Source organism: Neofelis nebulosa, chromosome 14, assembly GCF_028018385.1.
Source record: "Neofelis nebulosa isolate mNeoNeb1 chromosome 14, mNeoNeb1.pri, whole genome shotgun sequence".
In the NCBI taxonomy this organism is placed as follows: domain Eukaryota; kingdom Metazoa; phylum Chordata; class Mammalia; order Carnivora; family Felidae; genus Neofelis; species Neofelis nebulosa.
In genome coordinates this window covers 42,862,226-42,883,669 of record NC_080795.1, presented here as the reverse complement: position 1 = coordinate 42,883,669, position 21,444 = coordinate 42,862,226, and the positions used below count along the sequence as shown (strand labels likewise).

The 21,444-nt window shown below is 38.1% G+C and overlaps 1 protein-coding gene across 3 annotated transcripts; it reads left to right on the top strand.

Annotated features, from left to right (window-relative positions):
• The first annotated feature begins 48 nt into the window (after nucleotides 1–48).
• MTERF3 (mitochondrial transcription termination factor 3) lies at nucleotides 49–19,752 on the top strand. Of its 3 annotated transcripts, XM_058698636.1 has the most exons (9): nucleotides 233–364; nucleotides 2,124–2,269; nucleotides 2,752–3,100; nucleotides 4,853–5,005; nucleotides 9,896–10,085; nucleotides 14,379–14,526; nucleotides 14,908–14,979; nucleotides 16,168–16,329; nucleotides 19,461–19,752. In XM_058698636.1, exons 3-9 carry the CDS (start codon nucleotides 2,767–2,769, stop codon nucleotides 19,653–19,655), a joined length of 1,254 nt encoding a protein of 417 aa, XP_058554619.1. In that variant the 5' UTR covers nucleotides 233–364; nucleotides 2,124–2,269; nucleotides 2,752–2,766; the 3' UTR covers nucleotides 19,656–19,752. The 3 variants fall into 3 exon arrangements, with proteins under 3 accessions (XP_058554618.1, XP_058554619.1, XP_058554620.1); XM_058698635.1 differs by lacking the exon at nucleotides 2,124–2,269 and having other exon boundaries at nucleotides 49–364; XM_058698637.1 differs by lacking the exons at nucleotides 233–364; nucleotides 2,124–2,269; nucleotides 2,752–3,100; nucleotides 4,853–5,005 and adding an exon at nucleotides 6,424–8,955.
• Nucleotides 19,753–21,444: the final 1,692 nt, after the last annotated feature.

The window sequence follows — 21,444 nt, the reverse complement described above, 5'->3', positions numbered from 1 at the left end:
ACTCGGGCGGGGGGCGGCGCCGGCCGTGCCCGCGCTGGCGTTCCAGCAGAAGCATCTCTACGGACTCGTGGTATTTCAGATGCACAGTGGCCAAGGCCTAAGGGAAGTGGCGTGCGAGAGAAGAGAAGCTGTGGCCCCTGACCGGCTCTTTTCCCACCGCCTGCCGCCGGCTCCCCCCCGCGCAGCCTCGCAGATAGTCTCGCCCACTCCGGCCGCAGTCCACGTGGGCGAGGGTGCGCGGCGGCGGTGGCCGGCAGGGGTGGCGGGGCTGGCTTGCCGGCTGGCGTGGGGTACTGCGGGACGGTCCGCCGGGCCAGCCTGGAGGCCACCCCAAAATAAACCGCGAGCTTGGGCCTCGCCACAGGTAAAGCGGGAGCCGCCGGAGCGCGAGGGGCGCTCTCCTGGTGGGGTTCGGGTCCGGATCTGCCCACGTCCAGGCCTCACCCGGGGCCTCAGGGCTCTCGGGTCTCCGCGACCCTATCGGGGGCAATTAGTCTTGTTTTGTTTTGTTTTTTTCCCTGGTCGACGAGGCGAAATCTCAACCATGCTTGTCTATTAGCGTGTTTTGCGGAAGGAAGCCTAGCTTGTCAGCTGGCTTCCTGCGGAAGTTCGCTATGGAGGCTTGTTAGGAGAGGCCCCTTATAACGAAGCCTTTCTCCCATTCACCCCTTTTTCACCTCCTGATTTCGCTAATTAGCCTTACAGAGGTAGAAATCTTGAACGCTGGAAAAACAGTACTTCAGTCCCAATTACTATTCCTAGCGACGAACTAGAGCAAGTAGTGTGTGATATTTTAATGGACTTTACAGAATTCTTTAAGGCTTTTTTCTTTGATCTTCCTGAAGTTGTGTTATATTTACTGTTACCAGTACGCTGGATTTTATGCACGTCTGCAAGCGGCTTACCCTCTTTTGAATACCGAGCTAGACAAATGAGTTAGCCGTAGTTGGAACTGATTCACTTCCATCCAACACACATTGGAGCAGTGCAAGGCTCTGGGCTAATGGGAGGGTGGGTCGAGAGAGGGGACCCATCCCAGCTCCCATGACCGAATAATTCATCAATTGTTAAAAGGTATCTACAGCAATGAAATGTTGAGGAAGAGAGGTTAGTGCACTTGTTAATACAAATGGGATAAACATTAGTTGTACGCAAAAGGTCTTTTAATGAATATGGGTGGAATTCAAAAGCTCATCTGCGCGATATGTGAGGCTGAGAAGTCTTTACAGTGAATGTGGGATTTAAGGAGTTTGCTTTGAAATCAAAGTAGTATGAAATGCTTCGACAAACTTAGAAGTCAAAAAACATTTTAGAGCTGCTAGGGACTTTAAGAATCATCTTACTGTACCTATAACCTTTAAAAAAATGTTATTTAAAGAATAGTTATTGAACCCCCTTCATGGGCCAATTTGCCCAGCACCACAAGAAATAGTCTTGTCAACTAGCACAACTGAGGCCTTCTGGCTTCCAGTTTAGTTCCCTTATGACTTTGTGCAGAGAATCAATGTTGTAGGTTTTAGTGGAAACTTGACAGATTCGCAGAATCATTTCCTACCAGAATTTAACAAAAAGCACCAATCCCGCAAGGTTGTTGTGCATACTTATTTCCTTTCTAAAATCATTTCAGAATGACAGACTTTGACATTTGTAAATCTCTTTCAGGAAATTTCCCTAAACTACAAATCTCCAGAAGGAGGCTAGACCTTCAATATCTGCTCTAATTCAGATCATAAAACAAGCTGAATTCCAATATGTAGAAAAACAAGAAATTGTATGCTGCAATTAATTCAGAATTCATTTCTGTTTGGATGTGTAATCAATAATAGTGATAATGGCTAACATTTGTTGAGCATTTTCCACATGCTGGACTCCAGGCTGTGTTTTATGTGGATTATCTTATTTAACATAAAATTATATGCAGCAAGTCTACTCTTCTGATGAAGCTGGATGTAGACAAGATTTCTTCATAATTTCCTTATAAAAATCTTTTTTAAAAACCACTGCTTTTTCAGTGAAAATATTCATGTATTCATTGCTGGTTGCGTATGTATTTCTGTCACTTCATTTTGCTTGCTAGTTTTGACCTTTTGTTTTTCAAAGCTTTTCTTTTTCTTTTTCCACAGCCAAAAACAAAATTTGACAAAACTGGTTTTGTTCAATTCCCTTTTGAGGAACAGCTTTATCTTAACAGTGTTCAGCCCTGAGAATAAAGCAAGAAACAATCTTCTAGATAACAGTGATAATATTTTGATAATTCATTTAGGACAAGGTAGATTTTTTTTATTGTTTTTTATTTTGTGACTAATGTACATACATAAAATGCATTTGAATGAGTCAGTGTTTTGATTAACAATCTGCTTCTTAAATGTCTTTCAAACTAAATTTCAAGAACACTTAATATCACCTTATTTCCTCTAAATATTAAACAGATTATTGGGCTCAGCTGTAATTTAAACATTTACAGATTTTTGTTTTAAGTGTTTTTATTATACCAATGATTTTTTTTTTAATTGTAAAGCAATCTTTATTTTTCCAGTTCAGAAGTTCCTGTTTTTTGGTTTATACCTGGGACTGCTTTGCTTATGGCTTTTCTTGTGCTTAGGAAACATCTGACTAATCATCTAGATTTATTAAACATCTTTCAGTTAGAAAAAGGATTCTCCAGTTTATCATTTTGTTGTTTGAATACTGTTTTAAACATTTAAGTAAAGTAAGTTTCTCTCTTTTGACTGTTATATATTTCCTTTGTAGCCTACTTTAAGAAAGATGGCTTTGTCAGCCCAACAGATACCCAGATGGTTCAATTCAGTTAAGTTGAGTAGCTTCATTACAGCTACACAACTCGGAAAACAGTTTCAGAGACGAGGAACAACATTGTCGCATGGCTTTTCTGCTCAGCCACAGATGTCCTCTGACAATTGCTTTCTCCCGTGGGGATTTAAGACTTATAGGACTTCCTCCTTGTGGAATAGTTCCCAGTCTACGAACTCAAGTAGGCAAGAGATTAGTTCTGCCCAGAGTGCTCTGCTTCCTTCCGTCAATGAGCAGACACAGAAGACACAAAAGATACCCAGCTTTGATTCTGAGCTGTCTCTAGAAGGTAATTCTGAACTTCCAGAAAAGTTCCCTTTGCCCCACTTTGTTAGTTTGAACAAGTTAACTGTTTATAGTCTGTTAGCCCATTTCAAGTTATAACTTTGTACCACACAAGGAAAAGAACAATGCTGGTTCTGTTCATTTATTTCTATTATATCTTTATTTGACTAAAAAAACAAGTTCATAAATTTGTGTATATATACACATATATATGTATATATATCATTATAGCTAGCTATATGTATAACAGTTGCTTTCTAAAAACTTTATTATTTAGAATCTTTATAAAAAATTTTTCAGGTGGTAATTAGGTTTATTAGGGAATAATTTATCCTAATTTTATATGCCTGATTAGGATATAGTTTTATCCAAGTAAAATTCAGTGCTTTTGAATATACAGTTTTACGAATTTTGACATACACATTTAGTTATATAATAGCTCCCATAATCAACAAACCAAAAAGAGCACAAATGGGACACCCCTGAAAGCACTGTTGTGTCATTTTTTAGTCAGTCCTCTCCCTTCTATGTTTTCTATTTTAGGAATATTTCTGTAAAAGGAATATTTCACCACAATGAGGTAATATTAGGTTAAGTAGAATATGAAAGAAAGATAGCTGGGTTGAGGAGGGCAGGGAGGAAAGACTGGCTATAAGAAATAAAGGGTAGTGTTATGAAGCAAAAAATAGAACAAAAAAATCATAGTCTTGATTCTTTAGCTTAAGGTTGGTGACAGTTCCCAGTGCCTTCCATACCTTGTTTGGTTTAAAGAAAATATCAGAATCAAGACTATACCAGAGAGGGTCATGTCCTTAGGGAAGGACTACAGGTGATAGGAACAGAGTCACAGAAGTCCTTTAAATTTTTTTTTAATGTTTATTTATTTTTGAGAGACAGAGCATGAGCAGGGGAAAGGCAGAGAGAGGAGACACAGAATCCGAAGCAGGCTCCAGGCTCTGAGCTGTCTCGGCACAGAGCCCGACACAGGACTCGAATTCACGAGCCGTGAGGTCATGACCTAAGCTGAAGTCAGACACTTAACCAACATACTTGAGAATAACTTGGAGGAAAGGGGATTGCATCAAAAGACATTTCAGGGGGCACCTGGGTGGCTCAATTGGTTAGGCATCTGACTCTTGATTTCGGCTCAGGTTATGATCTCATGGTTCATGAGATCGAGCCCAGTGTTGGGTTCTGCACTGACAGTGTAGAGTCTGCTTGGGATTCGTGCGCTCGCTCTCTCTCTCTCTCTCTCTCTCTCTTTCTCTCTCTTTCTCTCTCTTTCTCTCTCTCTCTTTCTCTCCCTCTCTTGCTCTCTCTCAAAATAAATAAATAAACATTAAAAAAAAAGATATTTCAGGAGATAATGATTTTAACTCCTACAAATCAGGCTGGTAGAATATGTTGTATTTTGGTCCAGTTTAACAAGCTATGGTAGAATCTATCTCAAAATGTACTTGAAGGTCAGTTGATCTTTAGCATTCTTACCTGTTGATTAAAAGTAAAGCAAAGGAAAGAAATTTTGTATAGGACCTCTTTATGAATAGAAACTTACCAACAGATTTCTTATCTTGGAGGAACAGCAGTTGATTTCTCTATAAATAGTCTTAACCTTACCTCTCTGAAGGTGGAAAATATTTGAACTCAGATCTTTAATTCTGAAATGGTTCCAAGATTTAAAAAGAAGGGGTTTAGCTTTAGCTGTACAGACTGGATAGCTAACTGCTTCTTTCTTTCTACATGGCTGGCTTCAAAGCACTGGACGATTTGCCTCCATTGTCTCCGTTGCAGCCAGTTTCCGAGGAGGAGGCCATTCAGATTATTGCAGACCCTCCATTGCCCCCAGATACATTCACACTTCGAGACTATGTGGATCATTCTGAGACTCTGCAGAAATTAGTGCTTCTAGGTAAGTCTGAATAACCTACAAGTACTTCTTGGTGTAGTCTTCATTTGTGTTATTTTGCCTTACTTTGTTCAAATCAGCATTCTTAATCTTTATCAAGATGAACAAAAGCCAAATAGTGTGAAAAGCCCTCTAGTGAAAACCCATATTCTCTGCTTCATCCTTCCTGACCTTCATGCCTTTCCCCAGAGGTATCCACTCAAGTTTTACGGCTTTGTTTGCAGTTAACCTTTGTTTATATAATTGTTTATACTGTTATTTCTTGGTTCATCAGCTTTAGACATTAGTTGATCTCTTGTATGTACACACATACCTTTCCCCTACTCAATTTGCCCAGTATGTTTATGGTAACAAATTTTAGATGAATCATCAGTCATCAATTAACATTATGACTATCAATATTGCTTGCTGTCCTGGGATTGTTTTCCTTCCTGTACAACTTTTCATTTTTCCATAGTTAATGATAATTCTTGTTTTTCCTTTGATTCCTTTTCTTTATTTCTAGAGCCAGATTTTCCCACACCTTCCAATAGCCTCTCAGGACAGTTTTTCCTACAGTAAACCCTATCAGGTGAGGAATTACTTCCATTCCCCCCCTCCACAGCCTTCCTCCTGAAGCCCACTGCCCCCCTAATTTCGATGGTTTCTCTCTAGGCCTACTCCAGAGTATTTCAGCTTGTTGGTTGGGAGGACATACTTGGGCCTGGAGAGTTGAAGGCAGCCAAGGGACCCCACCACAGGCTTTTTTACTTGGTCCTCTCATTTTCAGTCCAGCATCTTATTTCAGCCTTCTGCTTTTCTCATTATCTCTGGGTCTGGCACTTCTCAGGCTTCGTTTTCCCATATGACAAACCTTTCTCCTAGGGGATTGAGAGGAGCAGGGTAGGTGAGGGATTCTCTGTCAAATCCATGTGCTACTCTCATTCTCCAGTCGCTGCCATAGTTTAGATCCTTATTTTTCACTGGAAAATGAGGAGTTTTCTAACTTGATATTCGTCTTATCAGCACCATTACCCCGATGATCCCTAATATCAGTTCTCTTTCTAAAATGCAGATCTGACTACATCAGTGAGCTACTTGAAGTCCTTCAAAGCCTTCCCAAGATATCAGAGCTCTGTCTGGTCTGGCCCCTGCTTACCTTTGCAGCTTCACTGCTTGCCCCTTCCATCCTTTTGGTTGGCCAGCTCTGACGACTGGAAAACTTAATTCAAGTTCAAGTAACTTCTAAAATATCTTCAGTGACCCTCCGCTAGCTGGGCGTTCCTATCACCCGCAGCTTACTGCCTTTCTTGTGCTAATAACAGTATTACAATTGCTTACTTACCTGTTCCTATGCAAGTTACCCAAATATACAGGGAATGGCCTTTGTTCTCACGAAGCTTCAAGTCTTTAGAAGCATCTAAATATACATCTATAAGAATAACCAGCCTACAAGGATGAAAGGTAAAGTGGTAAGTGCCACAGAAGACATATGAATAAAGTGTTTCGTGGGGTCAAAGGGGAGAGAAAGATGACATCTACTGCAAACAGAAGAGTCAGCCCCCTTCCTTTTGGAACAGCTTCCTCCAACCTTATGAGAAGTACTATGGGTAACACAAGATAAACAGAAGACGTGGCCCTGCCTTTAAATAATTTACAGCATACTTAACAGTTTTAGAATATGTTTCAGCTGTTCATCTGTATGTTGATTTGTGGACAGCACATCTTGGAAGTAATTTAAATGACAGAACAGAGGAGCCATGATTACATGGTCAAACAGTATTTTTAAGGACCCTAGTGTCCTGGTGCCTCTCTGCTTCTCAGATCTATTTTCTGCCTTTTTCTGTCCATTCTGTCTGTATCCTAGGAGGCTAACCTCTGTGCACTAGAGCTCCTTTGCCAGCTGGCTTCTGGGCAGCTTCAGCCGGTGGGAGGCACTTGCAGGAGGAGAGGGAGGGCAGGTGGGAGTACTGTCTTCCCTGTTCCCTCCCAGCTTTGGGTCCTATAACTGCCTCGCTCCATGACAACAGCTCCAACTGAGCAGCCCTTTCTCAACAGCTTGCAGCTCCCTGTGGGTTTGGGTAATACTTTTTGTTGCCTGTCTCGGTAGCACTAGGGGTGCCCTTGTCAGTTCCCTCAACTCTGTGACACCACACTGTACAGTCTCTTCATTAAAGTTCTTTTTGTTTGCACTTTCTAGGGCAATCCTGCCAGACCTTGATGGATACACTAAATATGTATAACCATAACTGAATACAGTGGTAATATTTTTAGTTACTGAACAGATAAAACCAACTTAGACTCTGGTCACTTAGATGTTAGCATCGTGTATTATTCATTTTTTATATCCCCAGAGCCTAACAGGAGTGCCTGGTCCATAGTACGCATTCAGTGATTATTTTTTCAAGTTAATGAAATCTTGAGTAAGCCCAAGTGATTTGTGCTGACAGCAGCGTGCTCTCCTATTGCTGTTAAAAAGCATGAGATTCTGCTCTCCTATTGCTGTTAAAAAGCAGCTTTTCAGGATTTCTGTTTCAGCACAGTCATGGTGTGACGGCTCACGCTGAGCAAGGCACTTCAGCACATGTCAGCTGTAATATTAAATTAAATTTGAAGTCTGAACCTTTTATGTTATTTTTAAAGCACCTCTTCCCACATTTATCACAGATTTTTAGAACTAGTTTCTGTCTTATCTTTTCATCTAACAATTTTAATTTATTTTTCTACTAATGTTATTTTTAAATTATAAAATAATTACATCTAGTTGTTAATAATGCAAGTATCATAAGAGAAAGAACTCTCACCTTCTCTGCATATCCATTTCCACTTTCCAAAGGTAACCCTATCACCAATTTGTTAATAGCTTTCCCCACTTTTTTCTCTGCAATTTATTACAGAAAACCATACAAGGGTTTTATATTTTTATGTAGTCAAGCTTAATATTTTTAAAACTCTGTGTTCTTCTAGTAGCTGTAGAGTTAGTACACATTTAGATTCTTAATCTTTCTGAAATTTTATATCAGATGTACAAGGAACTTTTTAAATTTAAGTATAATTGACATACGTTATGTAGTTCAGATATACAACATAATGATTCAACAGTTCTGTACATTATATCATGTTCACCATGATAAGTGTAGTTATGAAAACAATTACTTTTCAAATGTATAGCTAGTGATCCCATTATATTTTAATGAATTGTCCATCTTTTCATCATTAATTTGAAATGTCCTTATTTATGCTAATTTTTTATTTATTTAGCTCATCCTGGATCTGTTTCTGGTTTTCGTTCTGTGTGTGTGTTTGTGTAATCTGTTTTTCTGTTCATGATCATCTTATATCAATGCCTGTTTAATATCAATAAATATGGGTTTACAAATATGTTTGGATGTAATAATTTATTTTTCTGGTTGTGTATACCATTAAAGAAAGAATGTTTTTATTTCTTTGCTTTTATATTTAAGATTATACAGTTGCTTCTGGAAATCATTTTTAGAGTATTTTTAACCTGAAGAAATATTTTTAAGAATATAAAATTTAAGTCTAACCTTGAAATTTTACATTATCTTCAAAGGTTTATTCTAAAGGTAAGAAATAGGCCTTTCCTATTCATGTTTTTTTTTTTTTAACCAGATAAAAGGAAAAAAATGAGAGAATAAAACCCTCAGTTTTAATGAAAATTTTGAATTACAGGTTACTTTGATTCCCTGCCTAATTAATGTTGACATCTAATTATATCCATAACCAGAGAATACTTTAAAATAACAACTTGCTTTCTCCTTCCTTTCTCCTGTCCCTTGTCTCATTTTCTTAGACTACCTAAGATTATAAGGATATGTGAGGGTTACAGGTTGTATACTTCCTGCTGTGTTGCATATTTGAGGGCTGTATACGCTCACCTGTTCTCACACAGATATTTCTTGAGCTCCTTCAAGGTACTGGTCTTTATGCTGAAGACCTGGAGATTACAATGAGTAAGACATCAGGTTATTTTTATTTCCCCTCTGGAGGGGATCATAAGTATATATATATTTTTAAGTTTATTTATTTATTTTGAGAGAGAGAGAGAGGAAGAGACAGGATCCTAAATAGGCGCCATGCTGCCAGTGTAAAACCTGATGCAGGGTGTGAACTCATGAATCTAGAGATCATGACCGAGGCCAAAATCAAGAGTTGGACACTAGGGACACCTGGGTGGCTCAGTAGGTTAGGTGTCTGACTTTGACTTAGGTCAACATCTCATGGCTCGTGGGCTCAAGCCCCGCATCAGGCTCTGTGCTGACAGCTCAGAGCCTAGAATCTGCCTCAAATTCTGTGTCTCCCTCTCTCTCTGTCCCTCCCCTGCTTGTTCTCTGTCTGTGTCTCTCAAAAATAAATGAATGTTAAAAAAAAATTAAAGATTTGGACACTTAATCAGCTGAGCCACCCAAATGCCCCATCATAAGTATATTTTTAAAATAATGCTTATAACTAAGAAAATGACAAACTTTGAAGAAAGTAACAATCATTTATAGGGTTTGTTACACTGCAGAATTACCAGTTAAGCAGTTACTGTGGAGATCACCAGGGATTGATAAGCATCCTTCAAACAATATTCAAGAAAGCATAGATAAAGGTGATGATCCTAGCTAGGTCAGTATGACTTGGTAAATTTGTTTTGGGTAGAAATTTAGCCCCAAATGCACTGTTTTCCTCTATAGATGACTTTGAAATAAGTACTATATTTCATTTTAATTTATTTTTATTTCTGCAACCAGATTAGTTTAAATATATTTAGAAATTGCTATTGGCCTATCTCAGTTCTCCTTTGGACAGGTTGTTGGTCTTCATCAGTAATTTTTTGTGTTTTTGTGTATGAAGTTTAATGACCTACCTAAACTGTTTTCCTCAAACAGTATTTGCAATTTATTATAGGAGTAGATCTCTCAAAGATAGAAAAACATCCAGATGCAGCCAACCTCCTTCTGAGACTGGATTTTGAAAAAGACATTAAGCAAATACTCGTGTTTCTTAAAGATTTGGGTATAGAGGATAACCAACTGGGAACATACCTGACTAAAAACTATGCTATTTTCTCTGAAGACCTTGAAAATCTTAAGACCAGGTAGGGCTGTTACAATGATTTTCACATAACCCAAGAAGTGGTTATGGTTATGAAGGAAATGTATATGTAAGTTATTTTTAAGTCTCAGCTGCATAAGGATTGACTGATAATGAACATGAATGTTATTTTGTTGTTGTTATAGATTTTCTTTGATCAGGATTAAGTATCTAAGACAGTTTACTATTCAACTTCATACTTTTATGTGTTCAGCTTATTGCTGAGTCAATACTTAACTGTATCTCTTTGGAGACTAGAATAAAAAAAAAATTTAATCCATTAGCAGATGGCTGAATTATCTGAGAGTGCACTTAAATTATGAAAGCCTGAACTTTTTTGTGTGTTTTTTTTTTTATTTTCTGGCCAATTTTTGATGGTAGACATTTGGCATCCTCTTGGCACATTATTGTATAATTCGCTTAATCATTTCCGTAAATTGGCTATTTTGGTTGTTCTTTTTTTTCTTCTTTAAAAAGCATTTCTATAAACATCTTTGTACTTCATTCAACATTCAAAGAAAAATCTGTGAGAATCAATACAGTGAAATGAGACAGTATTGATCTGTGAGATAAGAATCCTGCTAGGGGCGCCCGGGTGGCGCAGTCGGTTAAGCGTCCGACTTCAGCCAGGTCACGATCTCGCGGTCCGTGAGTTCGAGCCCCGCGTCAGGCTCTGGGCTGATGGCTCGGAGCCTGGAGCCTGTTTCCGATTCTGTGTCTCCCTCTCTCTCTGCCCCTCCCCCGTTCATGCTCTGTCTCTCTCTGTCCCAAAAATAAAAAAAAAATAAAAATAAAAAACGTTGAAGAATCCTGCTAGGCATTGGGAACACCACAGAGGGCAAGACAGAGCCCCTGTCCCTAAATTCATGTTTTGAATTTATCATCATCCCCACTTCTCACCCAAGAGTCAGTTCTTCCCTGTATTCCCAGATAAAGCACTGCTCACCTTGTTGCCCAAATTAGAAATATTGGTATTGACTTTGACTTTTCTTCTTTTAGTATCCACATCTAATAAATCACCTATGAATTCCATTTTTATCTCTCTCAAATCAGTCAACACATTTCTCTTAATCTTCACTGTGAAATCACCTATGAATTCCATTTTTATCTCTCTCAAATCAGTCAACACATTTCTCTTAATCTTCACTGTGAAGGTTACCTCAGGCCCCCATCATTTCACATGAAGATTACTGCAGTAGTCTCCTAACTGGTCCGCCTCTAGTCTTCACCTCCAGATTATTCTTACACTGATGCATTTCAGAGAACTGTGCAGTTCCTTGAAGCTTCAGAGTCCAATGTCTTGTCTCTGGAATAGGAAAAATCTAAACAAAAAACTGGATTCCTTACATTGAACAATTTGAGCTGTTAGATATGTAAGGCACTTAGCTAGACTTGAACCACAAAAGATAGACATGCACACTCTCTCTTCATGGGACTTACAGTCTGGTATAATATAAATAGGCTATTATAATACAGGGAAGAGAACGAAGGAAACACAGTCTGATGTATCCAGCTCTGCTTCTGATTCTGGAATACTGATCTCTCCCCATTCCAACACCAGTTTGCCCTATTGTTCAAGATGTATTCAAAAGAAGTGTGTATACTAGGAGGTGGGGATTGGGAGCCATTTCAGATGCTGCCTACTGCACTGATATTATTTTTTTTAATTGAAGTATAGTTGATGTGCAATGCTATGTTAGTTCCAGGTGTACAACAGAGTAACTCAACAAGTCTGTATAAGGCTGTCTGTTATGCTATGCTCCCCACAAGTGTAGCTACCATCCATCACCATACGACACTATTTCAGTACCATTAACTATTGCACCATATTACTAACAACCCCATTTTACAGAGGAGGCACAGAGAGGTTTAATGATTTGCCCAAGATTACGCAGGTAGTATAAGTGGCAGAGCTGGGATTCAGGCCCACTTAGTCTAACTGCAGAGTCCTGGCTACTGTACCATGTTGTCTCCCCACTCCTAATTCTGTGAAGGAAACCGAAGTTTAAAAGAAGCGGACGTTACTTGCTGTAGATCATGCATGCTCCTAACAACTAAGGGATATTCTCCCGTAGACAGCATGGTCTAATGATCCCTAAACCTAGCTGACTCAAAACTCTGGAGCATTTGTTTTAATTACTTGGAATTTTTTAATAGGTAGTTTATCCACATATGACAACAAATAAGCTTCTGCTGTAAGAGTCGAGAGTAAGATAATCTTTATTTAATTGAACTTACTAGCTTTTGTCTCTGATATGTACAGCAGTCTTATTTTCTAGGATTTCTGTAATAGCATTGGTTTCATATACTTTTTGTCTTTTGAATGCACAAAATTTCAAATGTATAAAAAATTTATTTGATTCTTCATAAGAATTTTCAAGTGAATAATCTGCATTTAAATCATTTAAAAAAATTTTTTGGCTGGGCCTTATATCTTAATTTTTTATTAGAAAAATTATCACCATGTAGACAAAGGTTTTGATAATGTTTTAGTCAGATACTGATTTTTGCTATGACCAAAAAAAAATGGCGGGGGGCATGGAAGTAACCCTACTTTCCACCCACTTATTTCCTATCCCTCATCAACCTTCTGAGACCTATCTGTGGAGGCAGCTCCTATTACCAATTTTGTGTTCAATGTGCTAAGAATGTTTTATCATATGCAAGCATATGTGTAGATCTGTGTGTACAAATATACATGATTCCCCATACATACAATTGACAGCATTTTTATGCATACTATTCTGCACCCCACTTTCTTACCTTAACTATATGTTAGAGATAATTTTGTATTGGCACTTCCTATTCTTTTTAATGCTAGTATAGTTCATACTGAGGATCATCTAGTCCCTTATGATAAACATGGCGGTTGTTTCCAATCTCTACTAGTAATCACAAGGCTGCAGTGACTCTCGTTATCATATGTATCATTTCACACATAGTGGTATATATCTGTACGACAGATTTCTAGAAGGGAATTGCTAGGTCAAAGGGTATGTGCATTTATAATTTTAATAGGTATTGACAGGTGGTCCTTTGTCAAGTTGTTTTCCAGTTTATACTCCCACCAACATCTTACAGAAGTGCCAGTTTCTCTAGTACCCTCACTAATACTGTGACATCTAACTTTATGGTTTCAGTTCATTTTGTACATAAAAACTGCCTCAGTGTTGTTCCAGAAATGTTTGGAGTATCTTTTCATATGCTAAATTTCCATTTACATTTCCTTTTTCATAAATCACATACATCCTTTGCCATTTTAAAATTAGGACTTGTTCTGTCTTTTATAAGCATTCTTCTATATTTTAATAAAATTAGTTGTTTCTCTATGACACATTGTAAATATTTGTCATTTGACTTTGTCGATGGTGGTTTTGTTGTTGTTGTTTTTTGCCTTGCATTTAAAATATTTATACACTTAAATTTTTTGGTCTTTTTTCTGATGAACTCTAAGGAGTCCTTTAAAGGAGTAGTAGTCACTTTAAAATATAAGCTCTGGTGGCATACGGTATAGAATATACCATGCCATATGGTGGCATTCAATGTAGGCATGCCCAAGTTCAAATCTCAGCTTGGTCATTAATTAGTTTGTGGTCTAAAGAAGGTATGTATTTAACTTCTCTGAATCTGTGTTTCTTCAAATGCAATGTGGAAAACTTACCTGGTTCACATGTTTTTTGTTTTTTGTTTTTTCTGGTGAGAATTAAACATGCCCTCCTATATTTTAGGCATTTAATAAAACTGCTTCTTACTGTGCTTATAAGTGTTTAAAATCAATAATGTTATTTCATAGTCATATTTTCTATATTTTACTACCTTACTTTTGTTCCCAGAAACTGAACAGGAATTTCTCAGTTGTTAACAAAATGCACAATGGAAACTATGGTAAAAATTATTTATGAAAATAAATACTCAGGAAATTGACTAACTGAAACAACTCCCGATTTTAGCCATGCTTGAGGGTCTTTACAAAAAGAATTTGGAATCTCTTAGTTTCTTAATTTATGGATTTTCTGTTCTTAAACAGAAACTATTTGATTTTCTTCTATCAAGTAATAAAATAAGTCAGATTAACTGAAAAGAGAATCAGTCTGTTAGATTTCAGAATTATTTGGTTTCTAAGTATAAATGGGAACCATTCTAGAGTTGGATGGATGCTTGTTTTGCTTTAACCATATTTGGGCCATTACTATAGAATGTTTTTACTTATTCCTTTTCTGGTTTGTTACTTTGGGAAGTAGCATGACATTAGTAAATGTTGATCATGTGTACGTGTGTTTTTTGTTTGTTTCTCTAGAGTGGCTTATCTACAGTCAAAAAATTTCAGCAAGGCACATATTGCACAGATGGTCAGAAATGCACCATTTTTGCTGAGTTTTTCAGTGGAAAGATTGGATAACAGATTGGGATTTTTTCAGAAAGAACTTGAACTTAGCGTGAAGAAGGTAAGGGAAGAATTTGTATACTTCCGTGTCAGCTTCATTTAGTAACTTAAATCTCTCATGTTTCTAACAGATACCTAGCCCATATGAATTCTATAAATGCCTGGTATTTTTGTACCACAATGAATTACCCTGCTATGTTAAATATATAGCCATATCATTTTATAATATTCCATCATGGTGGTGCCTTAAGTTTGGTTTCAGTGTTTGTTTTCTCCTCAAACAGTATTAAGTTTATGTGTTTTCAGGCTTCCTAGCATTTTTCTTAATGGGTCATATTTTAAAATTAGTTTTGTGTTCCTTCCTAGTTCCTAGTAATGCCTTGTTTTTCCAAACTAGTTAAATATGCATACATAGTAATAACAGATTGTTTTACAACTATAGACTAGAGATCTGATAGTTCGTCTCCCAAGGCTACTAACTGGAAGTCTGGAACCTGTGAAAGAAAACATGAAGGTAGGATGACTTTAAGCTTTTCAGAAATCAGCTTTGTTGCTTAAGAAGAGGATAGATTTTGTACTGTCATTTTAAAAGAAAACTAGATTGTGAAAGAAGTTATTTCTAAAAAGATGGATATAGGAAATGATACAATAAGTATCTAGCAAGCAGTTTTAGTTAATAACATGTTCACATGTTTACCAGGTGTTATGGGAGTGAATCCCCTTGTAGACATTGAAACGTAACCCTGGAGTAATGAATTAGGTACCTGGGTAATGCCTGGAAACTGCATCTGTTGCCCAGTGTGAGACTTGAGGGCATCTCTTGCCCAGGTTTATGTCATCTCGGTGGGGGATGAGTTTTGGAGGCTGGATCCAAAAGACTTCTGTGAAGAAACTAGTAGCCAGCACATTGCTCTCCTTAGAACTGTGCCAATTGCCAGTTCTATCACAGAACATACCAGACACTCTTTACTGTCCTTCCTTCAAGAGGATAGTATAAAGCCAAAGGCAGCTGACAAGTAAGCAAAGCTATAGTAGTATTTGAAATTATGATATAAGGCCTATTTTTCTGAGGTGCTAAAAGTGTTTCATGTCCAGTTGTTGAGGAAACTTTTATTGAGCACCTGCCTTTGCACTGTGCTAGGGAGATAGTCCCTGCTCACATGGAGCTTATAGTCTAGTGGGGGCATAGCAAACAGAGTAATAAGAGCAGTCAATTGGTGGGGGAGCATAGGATACTATAAGTGCGTACAATAAGCTACATTTGGGTATTTAGTTTGATCATCTCTGTCTGGAATTTTGAGATGTAGGTTTTCCAGATAACATGTATATGAGTGTGTTTGGGAGCAGAGGCTCAAAAAACACTTTGAAAATTTTAACTGTTGGTCTGTGATATAGGGCCCATCCAGATAGCCTGACCAGGCCTTCCACATCCAACCAGTATTCTATTTCATAGCTATGACAGTTTTACCATAGTTATGATCTTCATGATGATCACCATGGCATGAGCAGTTCGTCCTCAGGAGAGGGGCTTGAAATTCAGGTGACCCCAGAAGCAGGAAGTTATGAACCCTTGGCATTGGCATAGCCGTCTCCAGATTCTAAGGTCCTCATTTCAAATTTTGAAGGAATCCGGGTATCCTCTGGCCTATTACCAAAACAACTATTTCCATTCATGATTCATAGCAACTCTACTTTCTTTTAGGTTTGTCGTCTTGAACTAGGTTTTAAACATAATGAAATTCAACATATGATCACCCAAGTCCCAAAGATGTTAACTGCAAATAAAAGGAAACTTACAGAGATTTTCGACTATGTGCACAATGTGATGAGCATTCCCCACCACCTCATTGTCAGGTTCCCACAGGTAACAAGCGCACAACTCGAAGAGCTGTCCTTGCCCTTCATCCAGAACTGCTGTCTGTGTGCATAGTGCTGTTCCACTGCAAAAATGACTTGCTGTTTGGAAAGGAATCAGACCAAATATAGTCTGCTTCTGAGACTGACCATTGTAGTAAGATCATATTTCTTTTGCCCATCTTTTTTTTAAATTTTTTTTTTTTTCAACGTTTTTTTTTTTTATTTTATTTTTGGGACAGAGAGACAGAGCATGAACGGGGGAGGGGCAGAGAGAGAGGGAGACACAGAATCGGAAACAGGCTCCAGGCTCCGAGCCATCAGCCAAGAGCCTGACGCGGGGCTCGAACTCACGGACTGCGAGATCGTGACCTGGCTGAAGTCGGACGCTTAACCGACTGCGCCACCAAGGCGCCCCATCTTTTGCCCATCTTTTTAATCAAGAACACATCTAGCAAACAAAGTTGAGGGATCATTTGTGAAAAGTTAGCAATGTCTGGGACACCTGGGTGGCTCAGTTGGTTAAGTGGCCAACTCCTGATTTCAGCTCAGGTCATGATCTCATGGTTCATGGGTTTGAGCCTCTCATCAGGCTCCGCACTCATAGTGTGCAGCTTGCTTCGGATTCTGTGTCTCCCTCTCTCTGCCCTTCCCCCCCCAAAAAATAAATGAATGTTAAAAGCAAAAATATTTACAACTTCTGGAGCACACATGGACATCTCCAGAGGAGACACAAATGATGAATCTATTTCCCTATAGTTTTTATATATTGGTCATTCTGCCTGTTGGAATCTAAGGTATTCCCTATTGTGTTTTTCTCCATTTAAATCTGAAATAGATTACTTCCCTTAAAGGTCCTTTCAATTCTATGTATACTTTTATTTCACAATCTATCTAAATCCACTAGCTAAGCCATATTATAATGATCACCTCCCAAAGCATAAAACAGTTCTAGTTTGCCATTGTGCCAAAGCCGTATTTCTATTTTCTAATCTAATCAGACTTCCTGGTCTTTAGTAAGTGACATTATCTGCTTGTTCACAAGAATGTTAACTTTTTGAAAGTAGAGATCCTGTCTGATTTATATACTACTGGATTCCCAGTGCCTGGAACTACACCAGGACGTTTAGTAGGCACTAGATACATATTTGCTGAACAAATGAATGATTGAATTTCATTAAAGTGATCCCCGTACCCTATTTGCTATATATGTTCTTGATACAAAGATAGGCAAAAGAAACATGACTTTAATACAGTTCAGAATTAGATTGCATTTGGTACAATTCCTTCACAAATAGCAATGTTTATTTACCTATCATATTTCACTATGAATGGGCCTTTAATAGAGAATTTTTCTGTTTCATCAAATGCGTATCTATTCATTATTAAAAGTGTCAGAAGCCTGCAGTGGTGTTACAAATTTGGCTCATTGGAACAATTATAAGGTAAGTGATCTTCAACTAAAAAGCAATGACAATTAGTTTTCCCCTGAGTGGTTAAATAATTCAGTGATAGAGCATGAGAAAATAATCTGATTTGGGGATACAAAAATCAATCAGACACGGTCTGTAGTCTTGTGGAATTTGTAATCTAGTGTGGAAGACAAGCTTCTAAAATGTAATTAATTTACATAATGTTAGAGTCTTAACCAGATACCTTGTAGAGCTATTAATTTAATTTAGAAGAGGTAAGAAAATCATAGAAATAATGATAGCTACTAAGTGCTCACTGTGTGCCAGCTCTGTCTTTACTGTTTTACTTGTATTGATTCATTTAGCCCTCACAGCAACCATATGAGATGGGTACTGTTATCCCCATTTTACAAGTGGAGAAAGTAAGCATAAAAGAATTGTCCAAAGGCTACCTAGGTAACAAGGGACAGAGCCAAGATTGCAACTCTGGCAGTCGAGTTTAAAAACCCATCCTCTTAACTAGGATATGCTATCACTCTAAGAACTGACACTGTCAGTAGAATGAGTGGGGTCTCAAAGATGGACAGAAGCTTTCTGAGGAAACTATAAACTTGACCAGATGCATCAGAATCACTTATTTAAAAACAGACTTTTAGGCATGCTGACCCCTAACTTCTGGGAAGCCCAGTTATGAAACTGTGACTTCCTTCTTGGGATTCTCAGAGTCCTAGGGGTCTGACTAATATTGTTTAAAAATAATAATAATAATGGAAAAATACATTAACTGACAGGGCTGTGAGGGAACTGATACAGACCTTAAAGTTTTGGCTGGTGCTTTAAAACCAGTGGTGTGAAGCAAATTTTCTCTGGCAAAAAACAGTTCTGGTTGGTCTATTTCTGATTCCCTTTTAAAGTTGCTGCCACTTATGCTACTTCTTAGGAGTTTTAACCCAAGATGGGTAAGACATGCTTTCCCAAGTTGCTCTCCTAGAAGCCAGGTTCATTTTATTCTGATGCTAATCAGAGAGAGGGAGCAAGCAGGAATTTTACAAGAATAATAAGGAAGCTTCACAGATTGTGAAATCTTACAAATTTTTTGGTACCATTGACCTTGATTTCTAACCTCGGTTCTCAAACTTGGCAGTCATCAGACTCACCTGGAGAACCTGTGAACCCCATTCAAAGTTTCTGATTAAGTACTTTTAGGGCAAGGCCTGAGGATTTGCTGTTTTAACAACATGTCCTCTATCTGGATTAGTCAATGTTCTTTGCCTACAATATAGCCCTTAATTACTTTATAGTTGTTCTGTTTATTAGTTTTGAGTCCCTTTTTAATCATAATTTCTTAGCAGAAGCTGTATGGTTTAAACCCTGTGGCATTTATCATAGTTATTGAGTATGTAGTCAGTACTTTATAGTTGTTAGCCTAATTAAAGTTTTTAGTGAAGGTGTGTCTGGGTGGCTCAGTCGGTTAAGCATCCGACTTAGGCTCAGGTCATGATCTCACGGTTTGTGGGTTCGAGCCCCATGTCGGGCTCTGTGCTGACAGCTCAGAGCCTGGAGCCTGCTTCTGATTCTGTGTCTCCTCTCTCTGCCTCTCCCCTGTTCACGCTCTCTTAAAATAAAATAAACATTAAAAAATTTTTAATTTTTAGTGACATAGACATTTTTAATAGTTCATCTTTCAGTGCACAATGTTTTTTTTTAACACTTTTTTTTTCTTTTCTAGGTATTTAATACAAGGTTGTTTAAAATCAAGGAAAGACATTTGTTTCTTACGTATTTAGGAAGAGCACAGTATGATCCAACAAAACTTAACTACATTTCTTTGGACAAATTAGTGTCTGTGCCTGATGAAATATTTTGTGAAGAGATTGCCAAAGCCTCAGTACAGGACTTTGAAAAATTCTTAAAAACTCTCTAGTGTGTGATGAATATTAAGATGTAATAATGTAAAATGAACGTGTATATGAATGGATGATATATATTTAGTTTTAAATAAATGCCCAGCCCTCAGTCGATACTGGTGCAATTTCTTGATATTGTGAATTTGGGTACACTTACAGTACATCTTTCTTACAAGTTCCTAGTGACATAATTTTTCTTTAACTCAACCATTTCCTTTCTTCTCTGGGAGGACAGAACTTAAAATACAGCAAGCTTCGAGAGAGAGAGTCACTTTACTGTAGGCTGGCACATTGTCATTCTGGTGAAGATGAGAACAGAGGTTTTCCTCTGGTGTTTACGGGTCTTTTAAAGTGATTTTGTCACAAGACATCTTTATTTGCTTTGAAATATAATGAGTTTCTGGAGCATGCTATATTATTATTCACCTAATACCTATTATTCATTTAGATAATGCTACAAGACACATTCTATTTTGGATTGTCTGCACTGTTATCTTCCTGAGCATAGATATTCAAAGTTGCCCACAATTGGCTACTGAGAATCAGGAAAGGAAAAAGCGGAAAGTAGTTTGAAGGGAAGTGGAAGGCAATGAGACATAGTAAAAGGCTATAACAAACCTTTGACTTCTTGCCAGTATGCAAAGATTTACAGCATGAGCGGATACTTTTTTCCCCCATTTGTCATTTAGACATGTAATCCTGGGCCAATAATTTAACCTCTGGGTCTAGTTCTTATTTGTAAAAAACAAGGTGTTGTGACTTTAGCTATCTGCTTTGGGATCACAGGCTAGGTAACACTGGTGGTTCCCAGTGAACCACCCTGGTATTTGCACTCCTTGTCCCCTTCCACACTGACCCTGGGCCAATGAGATTTGGTCCCTGAGGCATCCTCAAGCAGAAGCTAGACAAGTATTTGCACATTGGGGCTTGTCCTCTTGGAACCCTGAGCCACTATGGAAAGAGGTTGGGTGACCCTATTAGAGAAAGGAGGTGGAGAGAAACGTGCCTGGCCAAACCTCAGCTGTTCCAGCCATGCCAACAGAGCACCACACGTTTGAGGGATGAAGCTATCTCTGATATTTCACCTCAGCAGATACCACATGGAGCAGAACTACCCAGCTGAATTCAAAATTTGAAGAAATAATAAAGTGTTTGAAACCACTAACTTTGGGGGTAGTTTGTTGTGCTCCAGGGTTCTGTGATGTGCTGTATGTATGTCCAGCAACCTCATGAGCAACTAGATCTGTAATTGATCAGGGCTAAGTATAGTAGCCTTCCTGTTAGGTATTTTATTCATTTGCCCAACAGATTTTTGAGTTCATAAAATACAGTGGTGAGTGTGGCATAGATATGTGCCTTCATGGAATTCTCTAATGAATGAGATCAATACAAAGAAAACAAGGTTCAGCTAAACGACAACTGGTCTGTGGCTCAGAACCTCATTTTGCCCTTATTAAAAAACCACTCATATCAGTCAGAATAGGCTCTCATGAATAGTCCTAAAGCCTTAAATGGTTTAAAACCACAGAAATTTTTATCTCCTACGTGTCCAACTTGGGACCAAAAGAGCTGTGCTCCATATCATCTTTAGCAATAGAAGTTGATGGAACCTCCACTGTGTCTTAACTATAGCCCAATCCATGAAAGGGGAAAGGAATGTGAATTGTTCTTAAAAACTTCTCACATTTTTCTTGGCCAAAGTGTCACATGGCCGTGCCTACCTTTAAGGGAGGAGAGAAGTGCAATCCTACCCATGTTCCTGGAGGAAATAAAACATATTTTTTGAATCGATACTAATGACTGCCA